General features: G+C 40.4%; 1 protein-coding gene across 2 annotated transcripts in view; it reads left to right on the top strand.

Moving 5' to 3' along the window:
• The window catches only part of fbxo41 (F-box protein 41), a 71,908-nt gene that overhangs the window by 4,072 nt on the left and 42,842 nt on the right, over nt 1-24,994 (top strand). For both annotated transcript variants that reach the window (XM_017709480.2, XM_037532862.1), the window contains exon 2: nt 11,669-12,667. In XM_017709480.2, coding sequence (XP_017564969.1) covers nt 11,964-12,667 — 704 coding nt within the window. In that variant the 5' untranslated portion in view covers nt 11,669-11,963. The remainder of the gene's footprint in view (nt 1-11,668; nt 12,668-24,994) is intronic.

The following is a 24,994-nucleotide window of genomic DNA, read 5'->3' as shown; positions in this document are numbered from 1 at the left end:
TTTTTTCAAGACAATAGCAGTAAGTCTTTCTTCAACGCTGAACTGCTAAAATACAGTTTAAGGTGTATTACATTAATAATAGGAGTGTAACAAAACACATATTTTTAGGTTTAATATGAAGTTTTAAAATATTTTCATCAATTGAGCCCTTGCAACGCAAAACCATGTATTACCCATTCCACCCTTTTTTGGATTATCAGTTACTTTGTTTTGTTTTATTTTGTACAAACCTTTTGTCATAAAAAAAGCCACGCTATGTTTTGTTTATGTTTTAAGGACCTCAGTGCCATATGATTTTTACAAAAAATGTCACATGTACTGTTTTTCGAAGCAAGGAATGAGTTACAGTGTCACAGTGTCGAATAACTGATTAATTGGTGTAAACATGATCTGGAAATGTGAAGAGCTGTAACATAGATGTTTAGGGCTGTTTTTTTACAGTAAAACAATGAATAAAAGTTAATGATTCATTGATCATTACAGCTAAATAGTTGTTTGAGCCCTAATAATTGCATGGAGAGGGTACTGTGTGGTGTCTTGTTTTATTTGTCGGCTTAAATGTTGCAGAATTCTTTTCAGTCTGGTAAACATGTTGGTCAGGGTTGTTATGCCTCATGTGGACAGATATCAGCACTACAGTCTGCTTGTAATTCAACCCTTTAATTAAAGTTATGTTACCACAACTTAAAGCAATACTATGGACACAGTCTTGTCTTTTGCCATCTGTCTATCATCCCAAAACTAAACAACTAAATAAAATGTAATGGTTAAAATTGATGTTGCATGGAACCAGGATATTAATAATAAGATCCAATAAATTATACGGTTATTAGTGCACTGATATAAGGTGTTTTCCATATGTTCTGCACTGCGGTTTCAGTAGTATTGATTGGCACTCCTTGGCAGTGAAACGTATGCAGTATGATGCTTTCTGTCAGCCGATATAAGTTCAGCACGTGCAGAAGCTGCACTGGCAGTGCTCTGTGGTGGTTGGGGGTATTAGAGTGGAGAAGAGCTGTGAGTGTTTTATTGCACTGGTGCCATGGCATGAGCTGTGAGTAATTGAAGATAATTGGCTCAGTGGAAAGCCCTCAGATCAATAGGAGTCTGTGTAATCTCTAGGTACTAGAGTTGCATCCTTAGAGATGCTATTCTTTGCCAAAACCATTATTAGATGGTGGAGGGACTATCCCTTCTAACGCTCAGACAACTATACACTTTAACACTAGTCAGTTTAATCTAGTTCAAAGCCAGTCAAGTTCATCGTGTTCAAGGTTTTGGAAACTTCTGTTTGGGCCAGTGCATTAACATTGTTTTGAGATGTGTTTGCCTCTATATTAAGAGTACAGAGTTTTGTTAGGTTTAACAAAACTAGCTTTATCCCCGCATTACGTACATACAGAGACATAAACACCAGGGTAGTTGTTGCTCATGTGTACCCATGTTGGTCATAGTAAAGAGCATCAGCATGTGGACCTGTCACTTGTTGTGTGCTATCATGTTTTCTATCACAGTATAAAAGAAGCACCATGCTGCCTTTATTGTTGTATGCACTGTGTTTGTTGCTCATACACTGAAATATGTTCCTTACTACGTTTGCTTGTTGAAGACGATAGTTTGTAACACTAAAATGAATTATAAATTAGAAATAGACTTCAAAGGGGTTTTATGGCAAAGTTACAAATAAATAAACTTGTAAAATGTGTGCAGAGCAAGTGCTGCCTCTCTTAAACAGCCCCCAAAACCAGTTGCTGTCTTCTGTAGCAAAAAAGCTCATTAATTAACACGCATATGTTTTAATGCATTTCTAGCCTTTTTCTTTTAATCTGTATGACATTGTTTGAATGTGAAGATGATCAGACGTCTCTATGCCCCCATGTTGGCAGTGCTTTTCCCATGCTGCTCCAGGAGTTACTTGCACTGCACATTTTAGTGTCTCCCACGTTTTAATGGTTTTAACCTCATTAAGGGCTTGATAGTGAGCTAATGAGTTGAGTCAGGTATCTTAGACGAGATACCTGACTCAGATTATTTCAGTGCATGGCCTGTGGTTTGGGGTTATGCCAAATTAAATGAGTAACTCAAATTGGTTCTTTTGTTTGGTATGTTATGTGGTAGATCACGAAGACGCAACTGAAGCCGGTAAAGAAGCTTTTTTAGGTCCATACATTTGAAGAAACTTACCGCATACTTTATATTTCACTTTTTGTGCTTGAGATATTAAAGTCAAATTAGTCTGCAAAACCAACAAGGTCCATTATGAAAACATGTCATATCATGTCACATTAAAGAACACTATAATGCTGTATAATGTTTAGATGATGCACATGGTGAAACACAGCGTAACGCATGGGGTGAATATGGCTTCTATTAAATACTGGAAAATCTCTAACTGCGATTTTGTTTTGACCGGTATTGTGACTGTGATTCATACTGCTACTGATTTTTATAAATTATGGTCCAGGGCTGTTTTTGGCCATGAAGATTAGAGAATATCTAATATATATATATATATATATATATATATATATATTTCTCTGAGCCCTCTCCACAGGTCATTGTAAAGCCACTTTTTAGGTGGGTGTCTATTAGTATTCAAGTCCATTTTGTGTGCATCACTGAAAGAGAGGAAGCCCGTACCAGGAAGATCTCATGAATGCACATTTGTTTGTAGTTACAAATTTCATATATATGAGATAAAATTAAATGTTTACGTTAGAAATTGTGTATATGAATACTGGAATAAACACATTACCCAATTACTAATACTAATATTAACGACAATGAATTAGATTAGAACCGATTAATGGCAATAATAGCTGATAGGTTAAACAATTATGAAAATAATTGTTAATTGCTGTCCTAAATTAAAGCAAAGGTATCTGGAACTCACATCGCTTCTATTTAAATTATTATCCCCAGTTAATGGCTTTAGACCAGTATTCCGAGTATTTCCCAGCATGCTCCACTCTTGAGTATCCACCTGTGTAACGTCAGCTGCATTGGTAAATGGCTTTGCATCTTGCTCTGTGCCACACTAGTGTTTTCTGGTCTGTAGCTAGTAGAGCTCTCTTTTTTTTACAGCCATGATAGACTGGCTCCATGTGAAGCCTACCTTTATGTCCCCAGTGGTCTAATTAAACAGTACCATCACAGTACGCATGCCACCTTCATAACCAGCTCACTGGGCTAAGCATGTGATACAAGGACAGAAATAGCTGGAGGAATGAGGGTAAGAGCCTTGCAGATAAAAGATCTCAGTGCGAAAACATTTCTGTTGTACAGTATCAGGGTATGCATTGCAGGCAACTGCCCTGCAGCTTGCAGGTGGTAGTCTAATTGCTGCCTCCTTTCTCCCTTCTCTTTTCTTTTATTCTTTTTCTCCCTTCTCTTTTTTTTTATGTCCTTCCCTCTGTCTGGTCTCTGCTAACCCCCACTTCATCCCCTCCATTTGTCTCTACTCTTTATTCCCTCTTCACCCCCTCCAACTCTGACCCCCCCCCTCTCTCAAACACACACTGTCTTTCTGGCTGCATCGCTTTGTAACCTCTCACCGATGACTCATCAAATTTGCAGATCCTGTCCTTGCTACGCTTCTCATTCAGAGCTCGTATCCGTGGCAACAGCTGCCGTCCATCTTCACAGCATCAGCACACGTTTGCATTGCTGTCCACTTGCTAGGCCCCAGCGTGCTCGCATGCATGTTAATAGCATGCCAGGCCTTGTTCGCTGCAATAGGTCTAATAAACATTCGATTCAATTTTATTTCCATGATGTTTTTGCCACTGCTGATAATCAGTCCGTTCTAAATCGTATGTCAGCTTTACACCTCTCTTATCCTCAGAGCCTTGAAGGGGCAGGCCATAATCAAAAGCTGCTGTGGAAGACTGCTGAAGACTGCAAGCCAAAAATCTAATTCTGGCATCAGATTGTGTTTACACTGATAAGGTCTTAGAGGCTTGAGAGAGAGAGAGGGAAGGAGGGAGGGACAGGACAGAGAACGGGGACAGAGATTCACCATGGCACAATAAGGTCAGGCAAACAAAAAAAAAAATATGAAGGCGAATTACAAAATCCAGTCCTATCGATCAGCCATAGAAAGACATCTGGATAATGAGTAATCCTGTTGGATCTGAATTTTTAGTCGCCTGTGCTGATTGGGCTGATTGACCTATTTTAAAAAGTAGATTGACTTTTATTGAAGTGCTAAACATTTCAGTAATGTCAGCTGATGTAATTTAGCATGCTCAAAAATTGAACACATGTCTTTATATGTGTGTTTTCTCTGGTTATCATAGGTGAGATAGTAGCTTGCTTATGTCCATGTCTCCATACACCCTCATGACCTTTAAATTTGGTCACTCCAGGGGTTCTGGACATCATAGACACGTCACTGACTGCAAATACATGTGGTAGCCTGAAAGCTTTTCAGTCAGATGTTAGAAATGGAAACAGCAGCTTCTTTATGTCAGGGATCACTATAAAACTGCCGCAAGGTAAAATACAGGCCAATTTGTTTTACAAGCTTTAAATGTCAGTGTTTAATCTAGAACTGCCCATGTTCAATTGGCTTAGCACTGACATACTACTATAATTCCATAGGGGTGTTAGCATAAGAAGATTATCTTAGAGGACCTTTGACGTTTATGGCTCAAACTGAAGGCCTAGCACTAAAAGTGGCCTTCATATGATGGTCATGCAAAGCTCTGTATTGACGAAGCAAGTTTTTAGCACTTGGCAGTGTGTTTGGTTGTTATTCAAAACAGCTCCACGTTCCTAATATGATTTTCGTATACAATGTTTAAAGGCACATCATCACAGCTTTATTAGTTAGATCTGTGTCAATACCAGTAAACCTATTAAACTTCAGTATTTGCCAGTTATACTGGCCAAATGATTTATCACATGGGCCCCAATCCTGATACGGCAGTGGAGCAGTACCAATATGACACCATCACCTCTTCATCCAAGAGGTTCACACCGACTAACATGACATTTCTTCATGATCAAATAGCACAGCTCAGAATTAAGATCCCATTTATGTATTTGTGTGGGAGAGGAAACGTTTCTATGGCAACCAGACCTTAAGCCGAGTGCCAGTAGCAGCAGATGTGGCCTTGGTTTAGAGCCGCGTGTGAAAGAGCGTTTTCAGACTCTCTCGTTTTCTCTCCCTCTCTTCTTTGAATCTGCTACCTTCTCTCTTGTGTTCTTTGATGTTATCGCCCATCAGGATGGGGATTATTGTAAGAGGCTGTGCTCTGTTGCCCCTGGCCGTACAAGAAGCCCAGGCCTTGTAGGAGCAATAGCCGAGCTCTCAGCTCAGTAGCAAGTCCTCAAACCTCTGGAGGTGTATGATAGAATGAGATGTGGGGTCCGAGACTTTGGCATATTCCATTGCAAGAAGGTTTCAAATGAATGCCCGCAATGTGTCACAGGGCGCTATTTTTGTAGATTACATGCTTTAATATTTCTCTCTAATTGCTTTTGTTATAGATTATTGTGATTTGATATGTACAGTGCAGCTGTCGCTATTGATATTAGCCTAGTAATTGAACAGTGTAACAGTTGCAGTGACTAATTCAGTAATAATTTTTTAACGACCACATAATAAAAATGAGCCTATCTGAACAAAAGCAAACCGTGAAGACAATGTATATGTGAATACACCACAATTTATGTTCTCTACACATTTATTCTGAAGACATGATATTGTGATTAAGCAGTTCATTTATAATTTGAAGAATTTGTGTGAAACTAAACACTTCACTGTACAATAATAAGCATATTTTCTAAATAACTGTTAAAGGGTAAAAAAAATAATAATGAAATACTGTTTTCTCTTTCAAGTTCATAAAAATCCAAAATAGATCTGCTTTTGACTGCTAGAGTTTAAGGAATTCTGTAGAAAGTTGACTTATGTCTACAGACATCAAGCAGAGGAAGCTCTCGCTGGTTTTCTTGAGTCTCACATCTTTTTTTCTTCTTTGTTATCTCAGAGGTATAACAGCCTATTTTAGTATAAACACCCCTAACTAATATTTCTGTTTAGAGGAAAACAGTTTCTTTATATATGAAGATTCTCCTTCTTCTTTCGGCTGCTCCCTTTAGGGGCCGCCACAGCGGATCATCTGCCTCCATCTTGCCCTATCCACTGCCTCCCCTACTTTCACACCAACCATCTCCATGTCCACCTTCACTACATCCATAAACCTTCTCTGAGGTCTACCTCTTCTCCTTCTACCCGGCAGCTCCATCTCCAACATTCTTTGCCCAATATATCCACTATTCCTCCTCAACACATGTCCAAACCATCTCAACCTGGCCTCTCTGGCTTTATCTCCAAACTGCTCCACCTTCACTGTCCCTCTGATCTGTTCATTTCTAATCTTGTCCAGCCTTGTCACTCCCAACGAAAATCTCGGCATTTCTTTATATATTTGAAGATTAAGGGTAATTAAAGCTTACTGTGACTTGATGCCAGAAGAGTTTAGGTGCTGTTCCATCAGCACAAGCCACAGTAATTTAACAGTAGAGTAATTTAACAGTAGAGTAAACACTGCTTTACTGCTGAATATGAGCTCATAAGTATAGAAGACTTCATTTTAAAAACATAGCCAAATGTGGCTAAAATGAATACAAATGAGTGTAATCCCAACTAATCATCAAGAAGGTCAATGTGAATAAAAGTTTCCTAAAAAAAAGCCCTAATATTCAGTGATTTATTGTTGACAGCTTGGATAATGGGAGGCATACTGTCTGTGCTTATATGATTCTGTGATTTAGCTTGAAGTGTAAGCTTTGTCAGTGTGGCACATGGTGATGGTGAGGAAGGTGAGGCATCTGCACATTAGCTGCAGGAGTGACAGGTTTATGACAGGTGACAGCCTCCTAAGCCTTCTGATTTAATAGATAGGTCACATGAGCTGATGCTAACAGCTATGTAATATACAGCGAGGGCACTAGACTGGTCCCAGTCCTACCATGTCAACTGAGTTTCTGCAGTCAGTGCTGCCTTCTAAAGGTGTTACAGCGCCAAGCCGTGGAAAATAATTGCAATGAGCTCAAGGCAATTATTTTACAAAATAAGGCCTTCTTAGAAGAGTAGAGCCTTTATCTGTTGCAGAGGCAGGGCAGACTCCTTGTTAATATCCTTGATTTTGGAAGAAATACTGTACAAGTTCTAGTCTGACATTTCTCTGCCTCTCATGTCACCAATAGGGCCTGGCCTGATTATTAGACTCAGCGTCTTTTAATTCATTTAGAACGCCTAATCCTGATTATATGACTTTAAACCCAGTGACTTGCTCATTGACTTCAGCTTAGCCTGTGATTCATTGCTAGAACATGAGTTTGTGCTGCATGCAAAATGAGAGCTCCTTCATCTTGGTCGTGTCCTTTTTGTGTGAAACATTGTTGACAGTGCAGAGATGTGCTGTAAGAGGACTGGCATAATATGACTGACCACTGATATTTTTGTTTATTATAACTGCTGTAAGAAATCCACATTTTGGCAAATTCCTTTGTCCAGTAATCAACTGCCCTTGATCTGCGATTAACTGTTAACCAGCAAGCCTAAAATTAAAGACAAATCTCATTCAGATATCGATTATATAATCTATAGTCTGATTCTGGAACCTGATTGGCTGAGCTGTGTTCTAAACCACCATAAAATATTTGATATATGCACACGTACGAATGCACACATCAGCTGAATTCTGTGTTAGTGCACCGAGGTGTTAAAAAGTCTTCTGTGAAGTTGGGGCCAGGCATAAGTGTGTAAATGAAATAAATAATATAGTACACATGCCCTGTGTAGGAACCCAGTTATCTTTAAACCGAGGGACTGACAACAATATTTTCATGGTTATATGAAAATACAATGATGAGCTGCTGAAAGGTAATTATTCCAGTGCTTCCCAGACATAGGCTATACCTGGCCCACTCCCCAATGTATATTGACTACCACCCAAACATATTACACTTTAGCAATTTCCAAAAATCTATTCTGCACATGCGGTAAGAAAATCCCCAGTTTGCAACATATTTCTTTTTTATTCCAAACCACACACCTAATTCATCTTAATTGAATACCCAAATGAAGTAGAAAGAATGCTGAGATGAGTTTGGGTTACCATATATTTTTGGCAAAGAACATCCCCACCTGAACACACAAGTATATTTCAGACATACAGTGGGAAATGCTGGTTTATGAAGCTGGTTTAAAAGTGTTAATTTACTACTTATTACTAGCCCATAATTGCCATGACCTGGGCCAACTTTTGGCATCACACCTCAGTAGCTCTCAAAAGCCATCACTGTCCACCACATCCTTCAGTATCTTCCACACCCATCTGTGATTTTACATTTATGGCATTTGGCAGACGCTCTTATCCAGAGCGACTTACAATTCGATCATTTTACACAGGTAAGCAAAGGCAGTGTTAGGAGTCTTGCCCAAGGACTTTTATTGGTACAGTGTGCTTACCCAGGCGGGGGACTGAACCTCAGCCTGTTACCCACACACTGTACCAGCCACATCACACTTTCTCTCGAGAACACGGGCAGAATACTTGTCCTTCTTATTGCTTGTTTGTTTTCGATAAGGCACATCATTGTAATTGTGCTGTCATCCTCTGAACTCCTGAACACCACTAATTTTATCTGCATGCTTCATTATTTAGTAGGTCTATCTTGAATAAGCACTTGCCTATTGCGCCCTCATGCACATACTTCGAAAAACATTCCTCAACTGGAACAATAAACCCACCTATTTAATTAGAAATGATTGGAAATGAGCTGAAATTGAATTAGATTAATGCTTTTTAACTGATAACATCAGATTATTTTAATGGTTTAATCATATAATCATTTGCATCCTTTAATTACTGCAATTGGTCAAATTAATGGTAATTTCCATTAATCATTGAAAGAACCAAAAAGAGACAATTTAGTGGGGTGTATTGTTACATGGCAATGAGTAATTGAAAGCTCATGGCAGTCCCAAGTGTGCAGGAAATGCCTTTTCCTTTTCTGGAGCAGATGGGCCAAGCCACAGGTTATTGCTACTTAATGCTAAGCCATGTTGTGAACCATGTGGCCAGCAGTGGACAAGTAAGATGTGACCTGTTGCTCATTTTTTGTGATAAATAATGTCAGTGCTGTGACACACTGACTGTTCTAGCTTGTCTCCATAGAGGTCAGTTTGGAACATTTTTATTACTGGGTACATGCGTGCAATTAGCTAATTCTGCACTGTCATGCAAAGGCCAGTGGCTAAGACCCTGAATGGAACCACTTGAAGTGAATAGCTGAGCCTGTATAGTTTATTTACAGCTCCAGTTCTTGTTTTGAAGTTGAGTTAAATGCCATCTGATGAATGTTTTCAGCAGTTCAATATAGAACCCAGGCTAAAAGTTAAGACAGACAGTGTGATATGAGTTTTATATGTTTCTCAGTATCTCAGCTCCATTCATTTGCAATAGGTCCTTCAATATTTCTTTAGGACTGTGGTGTCGGTTCATTGCATTTATCCTAATTGGAACTTCCTGACATCTGACAAGGCCAGTCTGATTAAGCTAATGCGCCTCACTTCAGAAGGGCTTAATTCATGTATGTTGAGTTTGCTGAAGTGAATTTGCTTAATTTGCACCCATTCATTCCCAGCATTAACCCTTCTCAAGTACAATCATTGGCACTACTCCTGATTACCTCATTGCCTCTTCTGCAGAGACTGCCTTTCTCCCACATGACACTGTATCGGTCTATAGGCACACAACTTATTAATTAGATTCACTGATTTCTGTAAGACAGTACTCACAACTGTCTTGCTGGGTTAATTGAATTTGTGATGGGAAACGTCACTCTGAGACTAATTGCCCACTCAGATGCCTCTGGATGCAGCCCACTTGCTGCCAAGCTTGCTGGGTGCTCAGCATCCAGTTCAGATTGGCAGATGGCGCTACGATCTGTTTGCTTCCATTACCACGACTCTGCTATTCCTTAATATTACTGCTACACAGAATGTCGGGTTGACGCTATTGATCATTATTGTTATTGGTGATTTTTTTGAAAATCAGGTCTTTTGAAAAAGGTCAGATAATAAGATGACTTAAGACAATAAGATGAATAAGAAGACTTTCCTGAGCAATAACAAATTAATGCATGTATAAAAACATATATAAAACATTTAGTGTATCCACTCTTTACTTTCATTACAGCCTTCATTCTTTTCAGGAGACCTGCTTTCATTTTTTCATAGAAATCTGCAGGGATATTTTTCCACACCTCCAAAGTTCGTAGAAGTTGGTTTCATTTTCTGCTTTTCACAATCCAGTTAATCGCAGATGAGAAGACTAGGGGTGCTTAAGGTCAAAGATGAAAGTGAAAATGATACCGTTTATCTGATGGTGACAGTTTTGGTGGTCTACCACGTCTTGTACGGTTGCTCCCATTTCCTCTGCACCTTTAAATCATTTTTTGGACTCCTGTTTTGAAAACTAAGCTAAGGCGTGAGTGAGTGTGATTTAGTCAGTAACATTTTCCTTAAATCAAGACGTTGAGGTTTAACTCATTAACGATTAACAATTAACGATGGCAGTCCTACTCACATACTGTGTCATTGTTAAGTAAGCTGAGGTCAGAGCAGAGGCAATACTAGGACAACAGCGGCACTTCCAGAGGTGAGAGGCAAGGCTGGGAGCCATGGTGTGGACATAAATCTCTGTACGTGGCATCAAATTGAAGGGAGGGAGGGGGATTAGGCTGTGCCCTAATCCTGAAGGTTCCTAAAAGCCCTCTCAGGCCATTGCAACCCTGAGGACTCTTGGAGGACAGCTTGTACAGCCACTAATGGGGACACTGGTAGGCCTTCCTGACTGTATCATGGACAAAAAAGAATGAGAGGGGGGTGGGGGGGTGGGGGGGTTGGGGGTTGGGCTGGGGGGGGTTGTTGTAGTGAGAGACTGTCCATTTTTTAAGTGGCTCCTGGATGTTTCCCAGCATGTCATGCTTTCAGCATCTGGTGTAATGGTCAGCTCAATCATTTCTCTGCAATAACTCCATTAAGCTGTCTGGGGGTTATGTAATCTATACCATAATAGAGAATTTAGCTTAAGAATAACTCTGAGTCCTCTTAACTGGTTTCATCATGGTGGAATGTGGTTGGGGGCATTAGTGGTAAGGGCAGAATGCAATTATGATAAAGATGAACACGATGAGGGATGGTTTTCCAATAGACTCAAATTGCCCCTCTTTCAGTGAGAGGAAAGACTGTGTTTTCTGTTTTTCAGCTGTCCTACTTCTTAATTTCTGTTTCTTTGTAAAATTATGCAAGTTATTTGTTGCTGTGGTGCTCAGATCTCTAGTCAAAGCTGTATTTTTGGCCTCTTGCAAATGCAGCAGGAATATGAGTCTTAATTTCTGTGATTCTTTAATTTCTGTGAGAAAAAAACTAAAATATGTTAAATATAACTAACTCGATCAATTTCTGATGTGTTTTATTTGAATCACTTAATTGGCTTAATTTTTGTTTATTAATCTTAATACTTGTATATCCGTACTTTGAATTAACTGATAAGCAATGTGAAATTAATTAGTAAGTTTTGTCATTAGGGGCTTTGGGATTAAGGTTTTAATTTTGACATCTTCTTTTCTCATCTGTGCTTTCCAGGGCTGAAGGTAGCACTCATACTGAAGAACAAGTAGGAAATCAAACAGAACGACTATAAGAAAACTAAAGCCAGGATGCAATATGTATTGTGCTTACATCACAGTCAGAATGTGTGAAGACCTCACAGTATGTGGTTAAACTCCAGCATCATTCTTGCCTGTGCTAACTTGTGCAAACCTGAGATGAGTCAAGCTCTCTGGTGCTTAGACTGGTTGGCTGTTAGTTTGGGGCGGCGCCCGGCGGCCTGAGCCCGACGCCACACCTTCTTCCTGCTGGCCAGCCGCGGGAACGCGGCATGGCCTCTCTGGACCTGCCATACCGCTGTCCTCGCTGTGGGGAGCACAAGCGCTTCCGGAGCCTGTCATCGCTACGTGCCCACCTGGAGTACAACCATACCTACGAGACCCTCTACGTGCTGTCCAAGTCCAACAGCGTGTGTGACGCTGCTGCGCTGCTCCCCCTGGTGGCCGATAGCGCCCTGGCTGCTGAGTCTCGCTTTCCGTACCGTGAGCTTCCTTGCTCAAGCGACGAATCTTCCTCCTCTGCCGCCCGTTACCTTCCCAATGTGGAGTTCCCCCTGGGCGAGATACTCGTGAAGAAAGCCATGAGCTCTGCGGACGCCGGGAACGCAAACAACGCCGTAGCCGTGGCAGCCAACGTGGCAGCGAGTGCAGTAGAGGCTGCCTATGAGGAGGGCCTGGCGAGGTTAAAGGCCAGGGCCTTCGAGCGCCTTGAGCTGGACGAGAGACTGGAGAAGCTGTCGGAGGAGGTGGAGCAGAAGATCGCTGCACGTGTGGGACGTCTGCAGGCCGAGCTGGAGCGCAAGAGCTCGGAGCTGGAGAAGGCCAAGGTGGAGAGTGAGAGACTGAGCCAGGAGAAGCAAGAGCTGGAGGACAAGGCTTCGGAGCTGTCGCGCCAGGTGGACGTGTCTGTGGAGATGCTGGCCGGCCTCAAGCAAGACTTAGCGAACAAGGAGCAGGAGCTTACTCACAAACAGCAGTGAGTAGAGCATTCTGGGAAGTTCTTTTATGTTGGTGCTGCTGTTTATGATGAATTATGAGCTTGAAGTATTTGGGTGTTCTTGAAGCTGATAATGTTGCTTTAGTTTCTCTCATATCGCTAATAATATTATAATATTATTGAATATCATGATAATTTGAATAAGCAAGTCGCTTTCACATGCAGAACATTGTTAGCTAATGATCTAGGCACATACATACGCAGAAAAAATCTTCAAAATTTTCAATTACGAATATACACTACTAGTTGAAAGAGTACACTTGTTAGTAGGGATGTAACTTCAGAAAATCCATAATTCGAGTCATAATTCACTTTGCATTTTTCAATACAGCAGAATAATAGTGCTTGAAAATCTGCCTTATGTTAGTAATCGAAAGTTTCCATTTTTAGTTTATTAGAACATTCGATATACATTATTTATTAATAATATGCAAATGTGTTAGCCCCAATCTAGTGTGTGTTTACAAGGAGTGTATATCTGTCCTGCTCTCAACTTGGAGATTAACAGGAAGCAATATTTTCAGAGGAAGGAGGCTCTGCTCTTATTGTGGGCCATATAAAGAGCATTAAATTGACTCCGTTTGTTCGGGACTGTGTGAATGAATGAATTGTTCAAATCTTGTGCTCATTGAAATGAAATTTGTATTGAATGATACATAAAATCCTCCTAATTGCTTAGTTATTATTGACACTGCTTTAGGATGTAGGAGGTCATTATCAGGTATTCATGAAGAAGTCTGTTACAGTGCACCATCAAAAAAATGAGAGTCTTAAGAAAATTGTACAAGAAAAGTGAAAATTGTCTCTAAATCTTTAAAACAGCCTAGGAGCTCCTTGATAACCTTAGTACCAGCTCAGTTTGATTAACACCACCGAAACATTAGGTGACTTTATATGCTGATGAGCTTCAGACTGAAGTCTGCTCGCTTTGCAGGAGAATTTCATTGACATTTACGAGAACTGGCGCTTAGTGCGTCTACTCACACGTTTGATTAAAGATGTTTTATAGGTATCAGCAGGTGGCCATACAGTCACTTCCATTTCATTTGTACAGTCTTATAAACTTATAAAAAGGCAGACTTATAAAACTAGCTCTGTATTAGCTGAGCAGTTTTCCACACGGTTACATCTTCTGTGCAGGCTCCAAGCCCTCTTCCAGGGTTATTGTCTCAGATGCTCTCTACCAGATGTTTGCTTGCACTTTGTTTAGCCCCACGAATTTCTTATTCAAGGGCACTCAGCCTGAAGAATGCTTTGAAGACATTTAAAGGCTCAGTGTCTGACGTTAGCCTGAGCCAGATGTTATAGTTCATCAAGGCCATACATGCTTGTATAGGGGAGGAGGGTATACAGTATAAGTCCTGCTGCTCCTGAGGAGTTAAACAGCAGCATGAACAGCTTTAAAATCTCTGTTAAACTCGCCAAAACCATCTTCTAGACCAAAAGTGGTAACTGTACCGGTCAGTGCCGATTGTAGATGCTCCTACATCGATCAGTGTAGCCTTCACGCAGCAGCAGGTGCACGCATAAACATCACAAAGGGATCACAAGGCATCACAATGTTACCTTGCCTTTGATAGACACAGCAAACAGTGAAAAATGATTTTAGAGGCTGACTACAAAGTGCAAAACAGGAGGAGACGAATGGACAGGAGGAGAGGACAGAATGACTGAGCAGCTAAAAACTGGTTTCATAAAACTTTTTTATGAAAAATTGCATGCTATCTTTCAAGGGCTCATAAAATTCACTATAATGGTTATAAATTAATAATAATAATAATAATAACAATAATGGCAAGAGTAGCAATAATAATATCTAATAAATAAATAATAAATCATTCTTTTTATTGTTGTTTTGTTATTACTATTTATTATTATAAATTAATGAACTTTTTCCTGGTATTGTAATATTATATCATTTTATTATTGATAAAATCTACAACCCCATTTCCAAAAAAGTTGGGATGCTGTGCAGAATGTAAATAAAAACAAAATACAATGATATGCAAATCATGTAAACCATATTTTGTTAATAAAATGCTACAAAGACAACGCATCAAATGTTGAAACTGAGAAATTTTATTGTTTTTGTTTTTTTTTTAAATGTGTGCTCATTTTGAATTTGATGCCAACCATATATTCTGAAGAAGTTGGGACGGGGGGCATGTTTGCCACTGTGTTTCGTCACCTTTTCTTTTAACAACACTGTAAGCATTTGGGAACTGAGGAGACCAATTGCTGTAGTTTTGAAAGTGAAATGTTTTCCTGTTCTTGTTTGATACATGATTTCAGCTGCTCAACATTTCAGGGTCTTCTTTGTTGTATTTTTCATTTCATAATGCACCAAATGTTGTCAGTGGGGGACAGGTCTGGACTTCAGGCAGGTCAGTTTAGCACCTGGACTATTTAAATACGGAGGAATGCTGTTGTAGTACATGCAGAATGTGGTTTGACATCATCTTGCTGAAATAATCAAGGCCTTCCCTGAAGAAGACGTCATCTGGATGGCAGTTTTGACATGCCTACACATCTATAGATCATTCAGCATCATTGGTGCCTTCACAGATGCACATACAGTCACCAGAAGTGCACTAATGCACCCCTATACTATCATGAATTCTGACTTCTGAATCCGTGCACTGATAACAAGCTGAGTGGTCTTTCGCGCGGAGGACACAGTGTCTATGATTTCCAAACATAATTTCAGGTGTTGATTTGTCGGATCACAGGACACTTTTCCACTTCCCCTCAGTCCATTTTAAATGAGCGCAGGCCCAGAGACGGCGGAGGTGTTTCTGGATCCTGTTGATATCTGGTTTCTTCTTTGTGTTTTAGAGTTTTAACTTGTGGTTAAGTGCTTTTCATAAGTGTTTCTGAGCCCATGCAGTGATTTCCACTACAGAATCATGTCCCAAAGATCATGGCCAGCAAATATTGGTTTTTGGCCTTGTCCGTTACATACGGAGATTAAATAAAAATCGCTGTATTCATATTTTTGATAGTAGTTTTAAATGTGGCACTACTGCTGCATTGTGTCTGTGAATCTGAAAATTCAAAGTGCCAGTTTTTGCCATTTTCAGCCTAAATGCTTCAGTGGCTGAAAATTCAGTGCGTGCCTATATTTCATTTATCCAGTTTATAAGGAAGTCATTTTTTGGGTTATTTTGCTCTGTAGAAGTAAGTGACAGTAGTGCAAAGTCATCTTGTAGCTTTTATCTTACATTGCTTTGCTCTGGGGCTTACTCAGCTGTCTCATCTTTAGGTGTAGAAATGATAAAATCTTTCAATCTTTTGTCAGCACTCTTTTTTTCTTTCTCACTCTACCCTTGTCTGACCTCTTCCTGACATTGCAGGCTTTGTGATGGCAGTTTTATCTGACTGCGCACTGCATGGCTGCTGATGTCATTATACACACGTAACACAGACGGAATGCTGCGGTCTTGTACCGTCCTGGTGAGACTGTGTGCCAGACTCACTTTGTGTGTGCGCAAACCAGACAAGGTCTAGCCTATTGTCAGCAGAGCTTTAGGCTGTGTTTCCTGTTCTCTGATGAGCTGCAGACATCGCAGGCCCAGCATTCCGCTGGCTGCCTGTTCTCCTTTGGCTTCAACGCTTGGCCAAGCCCAGCAAGAGAAGGAGCACATCATAGCCCGTAAATGTGCAGCTGACCAAAATGACTAAACCATATGTGACAGGTCTCTAGCGTCTCAGCAGCTCTGAACACTTCACAGAGTCACTACAGTCGCAAAGAGGAAGAATTCCCATCAGTTTTGGGCTACAGCATGCTGGGACATTTCACTGCCTTGTTGACTCTCAATTTGGGCTCGCATCAATATAGCGAGCCTCAGATCTCCTGATTTTAACGCATGCCACTGTTTTTCACCTGACATCATTTTCTGCTCGCTGTAGTGCAACCAAATTAATACGAAGCAAATGTTTGCTCTGTCCTTGGTTATGTTTCTCAGCCTCATATGTGCTTTTGGGCGTTTTTTTGGTTCTTTGTGTTCAAAAATCCAGCCTTTTTATCAGTCGATGTTGATGTCGTTTAACCAGGTTTGTGGATGCAATATCTTACAGCACAAAATCAGAGACCATTCTTTCATTAATTAAATTTACAGTCATAACGTTTTTCAGGGTCAGGAAAAAATATATATTTAACAGAAAATTGCACAGAAGCCTTAACAGTTGTATATTTTATGAAACTTGTCAGCATTTAGTGTGTCCAACGTTTGCCTTGCTCTCAGTTTTTCATAGAAATCTACAAGGATATTTTTCCACACCTCTAAAGTTCAGTCTTAGAAGTTTGTTGCATTTTCTGCTTCTCAATACCTAAATGATCCCAATAAACAAATTTAGACGCATCAGTCTTTAATGCCGTACTCCAGTTCCAGTGTTCTAATGCAAATTTTCCTTCTTTCAGACCTCGATCATTGAGTTGTCATCTTAAAGTGGAAGGAAGGGCTGAGGCAGGTTGCAAGTGTGAAGTGACTTTGAGGGGCGTTCCAATACTCATTGTCATAGCAGGCAGGGTTCAACACACAGGCAGGCAGGAAAAGATGCAGACAGATAATCACACAAAACAAAGACAGTAGCAGGGGTCAAAACCAGGAAAAGTGAAAGATGAGAAAAAGACCCAAACAGAGGCTTCACAAACACACAGTGGAAACAAAGGGGTATATGTAGCAGTCTTAATGAGTCCAAAAGGAGCTACAGGTGTGGCAGAGGGGAGGAGAGTGGGCGGAGCCAATGAGAGTACAAGTGGAGTCTCCCATTGGAGGGGTGACAGGAAAGTCCTGCTTTTCTCCTCCAAAAATGACCTTTAGTCATTTTAGATATTAAGATATTAGATTTTAGAAATTTGCTAAGGGGACTGGTTAGTCGTGTGAACATTTTTGTGAAGACCAGCTGTTTTCTTTAGTTTTAGACTTGGAAGAGTTAAAGTGGCAGTAGAGTGCACGAAAGTAAAGAGTGGATAAATGAAATACTGCTAGATGTGATATTATCCTTGGTGTTGGAGGCTTCTGCATTATTTTTTCTTTTGAATATCCATTTCCTGCATTCTTTCTCCGACAGTCAAAATTTCATACCTGGCACTTAATGTCCATTTTTTGCCAGAAATTAAACAAATTGTATGGTGGTCTCTGACTTGTGCTGCACATGTAGTTTCTGAGTGAGTGTGTGCACACATTCATAGTGCAGTTCCAACTGATTAGAGCTTATTATACAGCTGATGTGATGGTCGTTTTACTGCCATTACAAATAGAAGTTTGTGCCACTTATAAAATAAAAATCAGTTTCAGTTTCATTGAAGCATGCTCTTTTCATATCAAAGGAAATGCAACAGCACCACTGAAACATCACGTTATAGAAGATTAAAAAGCAGAAAAGGCCATTTAATAAATAAATATTAGGCTCAGTGTTGATTAGGGGTTAAGGCCGTCCCCTCTTGAGCACTGTGTTCAAATTGAACGCGTGCTGTTTCCACAGTAACTACTCCCATGCTCTGAAATCTTTTATATTTGCACAGTTCTGCTGCAGCTTTAACAGAAAGAGACAGCAGTCAGAGCTTAGAGTCAGCTATTCTGCAGTGTGAACACCTGAGGCTGTGGGCCTTGGTCAAGGGCGCAGTTGTTGTAAGCTGACGTTGATTTAGTCGTGACATGCCACTGGCGCTGGATGCTGGCCTTGGAGCTCCAATTGTTACCTTCTTGCTATTCTGGGTTTCGTGGGTGTTTAAGTGTGGAGCCTGACACTCCACTGCGCTGCTGTTCTCGTGTGTTTTCTCCTCTTGCTTTCATCTGTGCCTATTCAACTAGTTTCCCAGAATAGCAAATGAAGACTTATTTTTATCCGCTAATTTTGCCTGTCTCCATTGTCGCAAGAGTTATGCATATTTGATATCTTATTTTTGTTGTTCTGTTCTGCCATTAGTTTCATTTGGCATCAGAATTGCAGAAAACTCTCAATTTAGATGGAGTGGAAAAGGAAACAGGAATGCATTTGCATTTCAATAGCAATGCAGATGTCGTTACGTGTATAATAAGGTCTAATAGGTTTGGATGGCAGGAAGGCCTTCAGTGATGTTCTTTCTTGAGACATGTTCAACATACAGAAGCTCATATTATGCAGTTTATCAGATCTATGATGTTTGTGTCTAGCTGAAACAAATCTTGAAAGGTCTTTTCCATTCTCCGGACAAAGAGCAACATAACTTCTCACTTCTAAAACACTTACCACAGCAGGAATCACTTATTTTGGCATCTTTGGCAAATATTAGAGTTCGCATATATGAATTGGTAGGGATATGAAAAATTGCGTCAAGTATTATGTAAGAGTTTCCCCTCACTGAAAGGTTAGGTTTCTCTGATAGATTTAGCATAAGATCAACCTGATATACAACAAAGTCATTCTGCTCATCCTTACTAAGGTTATTAATAATTCTGGAGAGTAAGGTATGAGTTTAAAGGCTCTCTGAGAAAACACCTGACTAATTCATTCATTTTTCTGCCCATTAGGGACTGGCAATGCAACAAAAGTGGTGTTAATACATTAATGTGCTAATAACTAGTTTTCTGATGTGTTGTGACGTCCTAGACTTGTCTTTGCTGACCATTAGTCAGTGCTGCCTGTGGTTTTGTGCTAATAGAGAGAAGTAAATAGTGGGAGAGAGACAGAGAGTAGGATATGTGTAACAAAACATTGTGACACAATACTGTTAATTTTATAATGACTAATTATGCAATCAAGTGCATTTGCATTGTTTGAACACCAAAGGTCGCAATGAGCGTAACCCACACCAGTGTCATCCGTCATGCTCTGTGTTCTAGTTTCTTTAGTAGGTGGTCACGGTCAGAATTTTTAGTAGTGGGCGACATCCGGTTCATCCGGTGGACCAATTGAAATTCATCTTTTGGTATTTGTTTGTTGTCACAAATAAGCACAGAAAACGCAAATTAAATACAGTGCTAAACATGCTGAAAAGTTATCCTGTTTAGTTGAATGGCAGGGATGTTTCAGCAGTCTCTCACCTCCTGCTGTGTAGTCAGTAACAGTCTGAGGTAGCGTTAATCCAGTCTCTTGGGGCTAGCCTTTAGCCTGGCATGGCCACCAGCCCACTTGGCATGCGTCTCTTTCCTGTAACACAACTTGTAATGCCACCTCACTTGGTCAGCTGCATCAGACTATGCAGTGGTCTCAGCACCTGGTCCCGTCTGCTACTGATAGCATGATATTTTATGCCATTATATTTACAATATAAGGTCCAGCAGTGTCTGGCAGCCATAGATGTAAACATGAATGAAGCTGCCTGCTCACTTTGTGCTATATTATGCAATAAAAATATCTAAAATCATCTAAAATTTTTTTGAACAAGTGGTATTTACCGAAGCAGTCAGAAATTGTAATTACACTGTTATCTACATTTTTCATTATACTACTTGTTATTAAACATTTTTATTCAATCTTTGTATTGAGTATTCTACTATCATTTGAACTGAATAGATTTGTGAGCTGAGAAATCATTTGCTGTTCTTTAGGCCTGTCTTCTGCTCTCAGAGGACTCTGCTATAGGCCTGAAGCCTGGGGATTCAACCTGAAATGGAGGGAGGATGTGCTCTGACTGCCAGCCTCTTTTTCGATGACATGAAAAGGCTTCTCCACTGCTTGTTTATAAACTGCTGAATAATGCCATGCCAGACTTCTCTCCTTACACACACCCAGAGGAACTGTCAGTGCCACGCTGATTCCCAAAGCAGCATCAGTAAACGAATAAGGCAGACCGTCTCCTCCCCCTGTGCAATCTGCATTGTGTGTATTTGAGCATTGTGTGCGTGAGGTTGTGCTCATTAAAGATATGAGCCAAATTTATTGTGCAGGACTTCAACTTTTCACAGACATTCAAACAAAACCTTTAGTTGTCAAGAATGTTCTGCAATATGTTTGGGCACTAAGACTATACACAGAATTTTTCAACAGTGACCAAATATAAACTTACGCATTTGATAATCTCCCTTAAGAGAGATTTGTGTGAAGAGACTAAGTCTCATGTCAGGGCAGCAGTTCAACTCTGGAGTGATAATGAAGTTAGACTCTCTGTGGTGGAAGATTTATAGCTAACCAAACAGTCAGGCCCTTGAGACAGGCTATCTTGATGTCTTGGAATGGAGGCAATTTGTGTTGGAGGTTGAGGGGACCGTCTCTTCTTGTCTCATCTTGCTTTGCATCTTCTCTTCTCTCCATCTTCACATTTCCCGTATGTCAGAGGTTCAAAAATCACTAGGGAACCCTCAAGGCTTTATCACAGAGGTGGTTTTTTTGGCTTTTGTGTTTATTTTTTTGAGCAATTTGTTTCATTCATGGCCAGAGCTGAAGGCACGCCTCTAATTTTTGGTTTTCTACTGACTCGGATGGTAAAGCCAACAATTCTGTCTTACTCCTCTTACACTAACACAGGTGATCTGTGGAAAAAACATCCAAAAGTCCAGCCTAAGTCCTGAACCACTACCTACCCCTGCACTTACAGTCTGAATAGTGTCAAGACTGAAGTGATCCTGTAATGGTTCTATTCCACTCCTGCCTATGAATTCTCATAAACGCAATTAATACAGGATGACCTTTCTGTCTTTCTCATATTAGCCTGATAAGACTAGCAGCGATGTGCCAAAGGCAAGTGATGACTCCAGGGAGCAGTTTTATTGCATGGGCCACATGGTAAGCTTCTTAAAAATCCTGTGGCACTCGGTGGCTTTGCTGTCACTCTAATATGAAGTCTCCTGACTCCATAATTTGAGAAGCATTGCATGCAAGCACTTCACTGAGAAAACACTCGAATACAGTGTGCTTTGTACAGTCTTGTGCTATGCACTTGTTTCTTTAGAACAGTTTGTCCCGACCTCTGTGAGCCTCTGCTCTCTTGGAAAGGCTTTGCCCTGGATGTTGATACTACTGTGAGGATTCTCCATTCATTAACAAGAGCTTTAATGACAGGTGCTGATGTTGGATGATTAGTTCTGGATCACAGATGCCACACACGCTCATCTCAATGGAATTGGATGAGACTTTTTATCAATTCCAGAGAATGCAGCTCAACTGCTCCACAGCCCATTGCTGGGGGGCTTTGTACCCTTCTAGCTGATGTTTGGCAGTGGGCATGGTGACCGTAGGCTCATGTGAAGTCAGAAGTTTTGTCTGAGGATGAGATGAGCAAGGGTGATTGCTGCCAGGTCCCAGGACACTATGAAATGTTTGCCCATCAGGATTGAGTTATGGCAGCAGCGATGGCTTTCTTTGGAGGCTGGTCACGCACAGCTGGGACGGTGAGGGCTTTGGAGTGGAAGTCGATGAATGCCTCTGTAGGGCGCAAAAAAGAGAAAGATTACCTCATTTTCTCTCTCTCTCTAACCTCAGTCGACTCTTTCTCTCTTTGTCTTCTCTCTCTTGACCCCCTGCTCTGCTTTTCCTAAAGAGTGAGTGCTGGTTGAAGTCCTGTAGTCCATTCTGCCATTATTAACAAAGAAACACACGCCTAGCAGTGATTAGGAACGGGAATTCCTATATTCTGTATTCCTGTATATGACTAGATCATTTTATTTGGCAATGTTCATCTAGTAATAAGGGTGGCAGACTAGACTGATGCACTAGAGTGCAAATAGACTTTGAGAATAAATCGATAATAATTATTAAATAGAACCCTTTTAATAGTGGTAATCTACGTTCAAAGTATTTTCAATTAAAATTTTGATACTGCTTTGTTCCTCAGCTCAGTATTAGCAAGAAAGGCTTGAACAGATACTACTTCAGTACACTAGGTTGCAGGCTAAGGGTTCTCCATAACTAACACCACAATCCAACATGGCAGCATTTCACTATGGACGTTATTGAGAATAAAAAAGCTGTGAATTTGAGGGAAATGTCTTGGTAAACCATTGTGGCATGAAAATGCCAGTGATTCTCTGCAGCTATCTTATTCTTTTTATTTTTTAATAGAAAATGCAAAGTATGAATAATTATCTATATTGAATGATAGGGATCCGTCTCACAGACGGATCGACCGATGAAGGATCAAAGAGGAATAGGAATGGAGAGGGGGAGGCTGTGTGAAACCTCCGACATGGAGAGCAAAAGATTGAGCTGAGAATATATAAAGGAGGTTTTGCAAGGAGAGTAATGACTTCACCTACTGCATAATCTCATTGTCCCACAGCAAACAAGAGTGGCAGTGTTTTGCGTGTAACTGGATGGTGTGGAGATCTGACTGGCCTAATGAAAAAGCCCACTGCAGCCTGACATTGTGGTTTGACGCATGTATTTCGTTTACATGGTGTTCGTAATGGAGCCTTTCCACCTGACCCGTTTGTAAACACACTGGACTGTGGCTTCCTAGACGAACCTTTAATTGCTCTTGCCTTCCTCTCTTTGTCTCCCACACGTCGTTTGCTGTTAGCAGCCTGCTCTGCTACATCACCTTGCCTAATCACAGCTTTCCCTCTCTCCTGGTTCACTGTGTATGTGCATTACAGCTTGAAATATTTGACTCAAGGCATCCAACGATTTACAGCAGGCATGAATAGGGTCCATTTTGAGAACATTAGTTCTCTAATATTTATTAGAGTTGTTCAGATTTTCCAGAGCCTGTCTTTAACAAACCTTTAGACTTGCTTTCAATTTTCTCCTTACTTCATTGTTCCTACTTTAATTTCCTTGAATGTCTGTACATTTTTATTGCATTGTATTCTAGGTTTATGTTCCCAAAGAGCCAGTCTCTCTTTATCCCCTAGAGTTAAACATGCTGTCTTTTGTTACTATGGCTTTAAGATTGGTTTTATCTTGATATACATAAGTGACCTCTGTTCTGGTGGTATAGTGCCTCATTATAAAAGCATTCCAGGCTGAAACATCCCTTATAACTTCAACATGAATAGGCAGAGCTAAACTGCTGTATTGTGTTTTGCAGCAGAATTTCCATATATGGACAGTATAAACTGGATGAAATTCATACTTCAGAATTCCAAGAAAAGCTTTAATCTGGCATGTTGGATTCAGACGGTGTTGGTATACATAGACTAAAGGTTCTGAGATGGACAAAAATTCTTTCAGGTGGAATCTGATGGCACTCGTTCATGCTAGGTAACTTTGCAGGCGCTGTCACTAGTAAAGGACAACCCGTACGTGTTTTTCAGGGCTGATATTGATACCAATTATTAGTAGATGAGGAGGCTGGCAAACATATGTGGCCAATATTAGTTCATCATAAGTTTGAACTTTGAAACATTTTGTGAAAATTCACCTGACTACAATTCCTACACTAAACAAATATGGTAACACTTTACTGCAGGCCACTGTTTATGACATTTGACATAACCCAACATTCATAAATGCTTATTCCCATAACTGTCATATACTATAAAAGTTACATTAGCAAATTTTGATCGAGGTTGGCTAAAATAGTCTTTATGGCAGATGAGGCCTATGGGAATAAACATTTATAAACATTTAGGGTTATGTTAGTTATCATGACAAGCTTATAAAGATGTCATGTAGCCTTATGAACAGTATCCTACAGTAAAGCATAACATTTGATGAAATACTGATGTTCACCGTCAGCCTGTTCTCACCACTCCACTCAGTATGGAATCAAACACATGCGCAGCTCATTACCAGTTTCAATCAATCCACTGAAGCTGTGGGGAGCACATTTAGCCAGAGGCATTTCTTTCAGTTGTGGATGGGTTAGAGAGGCGCATGGCTCACGTATGAGCTTTTTATCTGCAAGAAAACAAATAAAAATGGTGATTAGGGCCTTGCTGATAATTGGTCGCCTCTTAAAGAGGGGCACTTTTTGGCCTCTTGTTGGTTGTGGATTCAGCTGGAGTCAAATTCAGATTGAACGTGATGAAAATTCTGGCCCACTTAAAGCTCTGGTGTGCATACACAGCTGTGGAGTAGTGTTTAACCTTACATAGCACCTTACATCCAAAAAGAAAAAGTGTATGCTGTATGCTCCGGGAACTCCACTTAGATCATCTGTGATCTTCCTCAGCTCTCTAATCACAATACCTTCGTTCCTCTTTCTTCCTTCCTCTTCTCTAATTAGCATTCAGACTCTCAGAGGATTTTGTTTTGCTTACAGGCCCACACACTCCACCAGTGTTATTACCGTGCCTGAGAGCTCACTGGCCTTTGTTCCCTTTTAATTCTTTTCTTGTATGCATCCGTCATAGGATGTAGCTGCTCCTGCGTTATCAGCAATAGGTGAACTGAATGTAGAAGTGTTGGCCAATGTTGTACTTAATCCAGCAGGAAAGCTTA

This window comes from Pygocentrus nattereri, chromosome 22 (genome assembly GCF_015220715.1).
Source record: "Pygocentrus nattereri isolate fPygNat1 chromosome 22, fPygNat1.pri, whole genome shotgun sequence".
NCBI classification, from domain to species: Eukaryota; Metazoa; Chordata; class Actinopteri; order Characiformes; family Serrasalmidae; genus Pygocentrus; species Pygocentrus nattereri.
This window is presented reverse-complemented; position numbering and strand designations above follow the sequence as displayed.